The sequence below is a fragment of the Ochlerotatus camptorhynchus genome, unplaced genomic scaffold (genome assembly GCF_037179485.1).
Source record: "Ochlerotatus camptorhynchus isolate MF236.1 unplaced genomic scaffold, CSIRO-AGI_Acam_v1.1 ptg000080l, whole genome shotgun sequence".
Lineage (NCBI taxonomy): Eukaryota > Metazoa > Arthropoda > Insecta > Diptera > Culicidae > Ochlerotatus > Ochlerotatus camptorhynchus.
Genome location: NW_027040570.1, coordinates 1,820,039 through 1,826,038, shown reverse-complemented (window position 1 = coordinate 1,826,038; position 6,000 = coordinate 1,820,039). Strand labels below are relative to the sequence as shown.

Genomic DNA, 6,000 nt, shown 5'->3' with positions numbered 1-6,000 from the left:
TTATGACCGGCACAATCGGCAAACCTGCGGCACACTTGCGGTATGGTACACTAACAAAAAAGACTACCCAAGATTGGTGTGCGGAATGACCTACCCTTTGACTATTGTAATAGATTTGGATATTCAACAAGATTTGTATACAATCAGTTTCTTTTTTAATTATTTTGATAAGCTCGGATTCATAAATCCTTTTCTATCTTGATTGATGCTTTACCAGTGGATTTAGCAAGTGGCTAGGGGAAATGGCTCGGAAAGGGTTTTTATTGTTGCTAAATAGCTTTTGTTGTAGCTTTCAAAAGGTTCTCAATGCGTTCGTCATACAACCTTTTGAAGTAAATCAATCTTGAAGAACTTCGAGAATACACCCTTCAGAACCTTCTTCAGGGTGGGCCAACTAGACATATTCTAGTCTTAGTAAGGTTTTGGTGGATGCATTGATGACAAAATAGCCTTGGCCAGGGTTTTACGAATGTTGTTTTATAGTTGCTTTGTAGTATTTCGTGAAACTTAAAATGTTACTTGGGCGTTCTGATGGAGGAGGCTTATTGGATAGTGAAAGATAAAGTGTTTATTGTGTTGTACCTTTTGACTATAGTTTTAATTTGTGTTGTATAGTGAACAAGAATCTTCGGCTCTGTAAAGTTAATTCGATTGAACCTTGACTAATAAATAAATTTAAACAAAAATATTTGTAGACGTTTGTTTATTTATTTACAATGGCTGACGCACAACTTTGCGCAAGGATGCGTGGCGCGCAACTTGTTTGGTGGCCTGTGGAAAAGAATTTCAACAACATTTTGCATTTTGGATCACCACAAGGGGTTGGTCACTCTACACAGTGTGTCAAAATCAAACTTGAGCACACTCGGGCCCAGTCATTGGCGCTGTTTGGCACCCATGGTTACAATTTTTATGTTGTCGAAACATAGGAAAATCCACGAACCCTTCATTTTATCTGTCAAACTTTCATAGCGAATCAAAACAAACATAGTGTAGTACTAGAATTTCGACTAGAATGGGGTACGTTAATCGATTTGCTTGGGACCAATGGGCTAGTTAATTAGTGAGCCACTTTAAAATCGTTAGTTTCCACCGGTTGTTAAAACTGCTTGACGAATGGTGTAAAACGCACCGGAAGGGTAATATGCGCTACTACGATATTACGCTTAATATTTAGACACTTTTATCAACTTTATATTGCACCAAAATGAAGTATGCAATTCAAATCTACAAATTTATTATTACCGCTCCAAAAAAAAAAAAAAAGTTAATTTGAATGCTTTTCCATGTAAGATTTGTTCAACTGTTTTCATTGGGAAAAATAAGAGCATTCCTAACATTTGATATATGAATCAACTTGCTGCATTACTAGCTTCGTGATCTGTGTGAAAAGAGAATGTTTTTCGATCACAATTCAGCGTTTTTAAGGTACAAAGTTCTGAGTTGAGGGTGGGACAATGCCGTATGCCGTGTGGTTTAGTAATCCCTAAACAGCCGTTGACGTTTAAATTGCTGTGATGGATTACGTAAAACAGGAGTTACAGATAGTGGAAACCTTATAAAAGTGTTCTAAATACAACCTAAATGTATACTTCTCGCAAAAATATCGTACGAATAGTCCAATGCAACCTGCATAACATCTTTAAAAAATCGCAACACTTACGTAACCCTTGCAAGTGGCCCATTATTTTGTACAGCTAAAATCGCAATTAAACGGTACTCATTTAGAATGTGATTAATTGGTACCCCTACACTGATAATTTAAACTATTCCCATTTTGCTTGAAATTGAATCAATTTGACATTAAACTCAGTTTAATCATATCGAATGATTCAAAATTAACACTATCTTTCTAAAAAATAATCATCTGATATTAAAACCCGTTGAATCATGGTTGATTAGATTGAAAATTATAATTTTTGAATAAACTTTAATCATTTTTGATTCTATTTTAATATTTTAATCTTTTTTGATTATATATTAATATTCAAAAAGAATAAAATTTAATACTGGAACGATTATTTCGAATTTAATCATGCAAGACTACTGCCGAAGTAATTCTGGCTCGGACTCAATAAGGTGAAGCGGGAATCTGAATACTTTTTAATCTTTTTTGATTTAATTTATCTTTGAGTGTACAAAGGTGCGTAATGCCATAGGGCACCTTTGCAGGGGTACCAGTTCAACCAATTCTAAATGAGCGTCGTTTAATTGCAATTTTAGCTACTCAAACGGTACTTATGGATTAACGTTGAAGAAATTCTTTCTCCTTAACCAACCCAACAGAAAGATTTGATTCTAAACTCAAAAAACCTCGCCAAATAAATACAAACAATTCTCCGAACCCCATCCACTTGTCCCTGAGACAGTCGGTTCACCCCCGCGGGATTCGTGTGTAATATTCCGCTCCGAAGGCAACAGCAGCAACAGTCCACAGACCGGTCATCATTGCCTAGGGGGCAGTCCCTCGCCCGAACCGTCCTTCTCTTCTCTTCCGAAAAGTAAGTCAGTCACATCACCACATACGGTAGCGTGACATGATGGCGTTTTTCATTTCATTCATTCCAACCAGTTTGTACGATGGACTCGGTTTTTTTTTTCATCACAGTCATAATCATTTCCATTTCGCAGATCTTTGTGTATGCAGACGGCAAAATGAAAAAAAAGCTAGCCCTCATTTCTGACGAAACTGTCAATGACAAAAATGTGAACATGTGTGTGTGTGTGTGTGTGTGTGTGTGTGTGTGTGTGTGTGTGTGTGTGTGTGTGTGTGTGTGTGTGTGTGTGTGTGTGTGTGTGTGTGTGTGTGTGTGTGTGTGTGTGTGTGTGTGTGTGTGTGTGTGTGTGTGTGTGTGTGTGTGTGTGTGTGTGTGTGTGTGTGTGTGTGTGTGTGTGTGTGTGTGTGTGTGTGTGTGTGTGTGTGTGTGTGTGTGTGTGTGTGTGTGTGTGTGTGTGTGTGTGTGTGTGTGTGTGTGTGTGTGTGTGTGTGTGTGTGTGTGTGTGTGTGTGTGTGTGTGTGTGTGTGTGTGTGTGTGTGTGTGTGTGTGTGTGTGTGTGTGTGTGTGTGTGTGTGTGTGTGTGTGTGTGTGTGTGTGTGTGTGTGTGTGTGTGTGTGTGTGTGTGTGTGTGTGTGTGTGTGTGTGTGTGTGTGTGTGTGTGTGTGTGTGTGTGTGTGTGTGTGTGTGTGTGTGTGTGTGTGTGTGTGTGTGTGTGTGTGTGTGTGTGTGTGTGTGTGTGTGTGTGTGTGTGTGTGTGTGTGTGTGTGTGTGTGTGTGTGTGTGTGTGTGTGTGTGTGTGTGTGTGTGTGTGTGTGTGTGTGTGTGTGAATAAGACATGGAATCAGGTGGAAATTTACGAGTTGTCAATGACAACGACTGCCATCGGCCATGGAAAAGGAACAGCCAGACACGCCACCACACACTAGCTCATGCAGTTTAGCGAAAGTTGAGGAGAAGCCCTGCGGGAGGATCTCTTCAGGTCCCGCATGATTGAAGTTTCGATTAATTAAGCGCAGACGTCAGTTAGTTAGGTTCGATCATACGTGCAGTCTGACCTTGGCAACACTGGTGTCATCCGTGTAAGGCACCTTCATCCTAAGGCTATCGGTTCTTCCTAAATGCAGCGCGAGAGTGGGTCAGATATTAGTGAATCTGTGTTGGTTGTATGGATTAAAGTTATTCTAGTACGGTGAGGGTAAGTACGGAACTTATGTAATGCCGATAGTATTGGTCCTAGAACGAGCGTAGTAGTAAGCCCCCTGGATGGACGGCCCTTAGCTAATGATATCACTGTGCCCGTTTTGACGGAGCATCTCGAGCCGGAGTTCGTGTTCGCGAGCCTTCAGACGTAGGGCGGCTATCGACGAGCTGCGTCGATCCTGGGGAGGTGTCGTAGATCCAGGTGCAGGAGCGGAACCACCCCCCTGCTGGGGAGAAACAACTGGCACTGAAGTGGGTGACACCGGTGGGGAGGCCGGAGTCGGAAGGTTTGCCGGAGGTTGTGGCCCCACTGTTGTGAGGTAATCGGAACTAGTCACACCCCCAGGCGGGGACGGTTTGGACGGCATCACTTGGGGTGCTCGCTGGGCGGCGGATATGTTGGCCAGTAGCGTCTGAAACGAGGCCGACGGGGTGTAGAGGGCTCCAACTCCCGGCGGAAGCAGTGGCGGTGGGGGAGTTCTAAAATTGAACGAACTATTGATAGGTGATTTTTGTGCCTCAGAAAACCCGTCTAGTAAAGCTTACCTATGAAATTGGTTGAAATAGGCCGACGGTAGCACGTGGCCACCTCCAAGCGTGGGATAGCGGAACGCAGCCAAACTGGCTGCGTCGAAGGGTTTCCGCAGGTTGAAGCCCAGGTGAGTGAACGGATTGGGCGGCAGAGATGGAGCAACGACCGTCGCAGACGGAACTTGACCTCCCGAGGCCAGGTACGGGTTGTAGGGATGACCTTGGGGGCCCACCTTTTCCTGCTTTCGCCACTTTGCCCGGCGATTCTGGAACCAGACCTGGAATGGGAAATGAGAATAAAGATTAAGAGATTGAGCTACTGAGGGTACTGGATATTCAAAATTCTTGCAATGGTTGACATTTTCTTACATAAGATTTTATAGTTAGAAGAAAATAATTTGATATGGACGAATTTTGTTCTTAAAAATCTGAACATATATTACCATCCCATTGGCTTTTTTCTGCACCGTGACGCTGGTGGGAGGGCTTAATGTCTTGTTATAATGGAGCGTTGGAGACGGTGGGTTTATGGCCGGCCTCTCTAGCTCATGTCGTGGCAGTGTACCGTCATTGGTGGGCGATTAATGAGCCTTCCGTCTCTAATGAACCATGGCTTGAGAGCACCAAAGTTCTAGCCGCTAGTGACAGTATGATACTGTATATCTGTACATCTGTATATGCTTTATCCGATAGCCATGTCGCAGCACGTTTATGTAAAGGCACTGTCTTTGGGTTTGGGTGTGGTTTTAGCGGGATAGGCCGCAAGTTACTCTTATTTTATTTTGACGCATATTATAATAGTTTGATTTAGTTTTGAAAGGGAAATATACTCTTTGAAACTAATCAAGAGTAGACGTTTCGATCTTAAATGAATAATTTGGAGAGGAAAATTTATCTTGCTGAGATTGAATCGCTATCGGTTCAATTTAAATTTTAATGTGGCTTCAAAACGTTTGTGCCACCTCTTAATCTAAATATTTTTGCTCATACTCGACGACATACCTTTCCAATCCATTTTAATCCAGAAAACGAATGGATTTTAGGATTCATGAGGCATGGATTCATCAGTTATTAGCTATTGATATCTGAGACGGTCAATAATCTCGCCAACGAGAGTTGAACCCTGACAAACTCCCAATCACTGTTCTATCCCACCAAGCTTTTTTTCCGGTCATCGTTCACAAATAAGAATAGGGAAACGGGATCCTAACGAAACTTTTCGCTTCATTACAGAAGAATAGGCAGTAGACGCTATTAATTTCATCGGAAACATGGATCTCCAACAGGCAGACTAAGTTGAAACGTAACTGTTATTTGCTACAGTCAGATATTAGATGCAAGGCAAAATCCATAAAGATCCTGAAATTTTCCTGATTTTCATAAAACATCCCTAAAAATTCTGGAATTATCTTGAAGATCTCGGAATATTTCATGAAATTTTTTAAACTTCTTCTAGATTCTCTTGACATCCCTGAAGTTCCCTGAAAATTTTCCTGAAGTAAAACCTTAATATATTTCAAATTTTCTGAACTACTGCGGACTTCCCAAATGTTACCACAATTTTCCAAAAATTCTAGGAAGTTCCTGAAGTCTTAACAGTATTCCAGAAATTCTTGAAACTTCTTAAAAATTTCTGTAATTTCCCTGAAGCCAATTGAGCTGACCTGAAGTCCTTTGACCTTCTCTGAAGTTCTCTGAACTTTTCTAGTGTTCTTGAAATTCTCCTGAAACAGTACCAAGAGTTTATAAAATACTGAGAAATTTAGAGAAT

At 41.4% G+C, this 6,000-nt stretch overlaps 1 protein-coding gene across 2 annotated transcripts in view; it reads right to left on the bottom strand.

Annotated features, from left to right (window-relative positions):
* Positions 1-3,287: 3,287 nt before the first annotated feature.
* The window catches only part of al (aristaless), a 258,178-nt gene continuing 255,465 nt past the window's right edge, over positions 3,288-6,000 (bottom strand). Inside the window, exons 4-5 of one of the 2 annotated variants that reach the window (XM_065217847.1) lie at positions 4,245-4,507; positions 3,288-4,178 (exon numbers count right to left, since the gene is read on the bottom strand). In XM_065217847.1, coding sequence (XP_065073919.1) covers positions 3,773-4,178; positions 4,245-4,507 — 669 coding nt within the window. In that variant the 3' untranslated portion in view covers positions 3,288-3,772. Of the gene's footprint in view, positions 4,194-4,244; positions 4,508-6,000 lie in introns of both variants that reach the window. The other variant, XM_065217846.1, reaches the window with a different exon arrangement.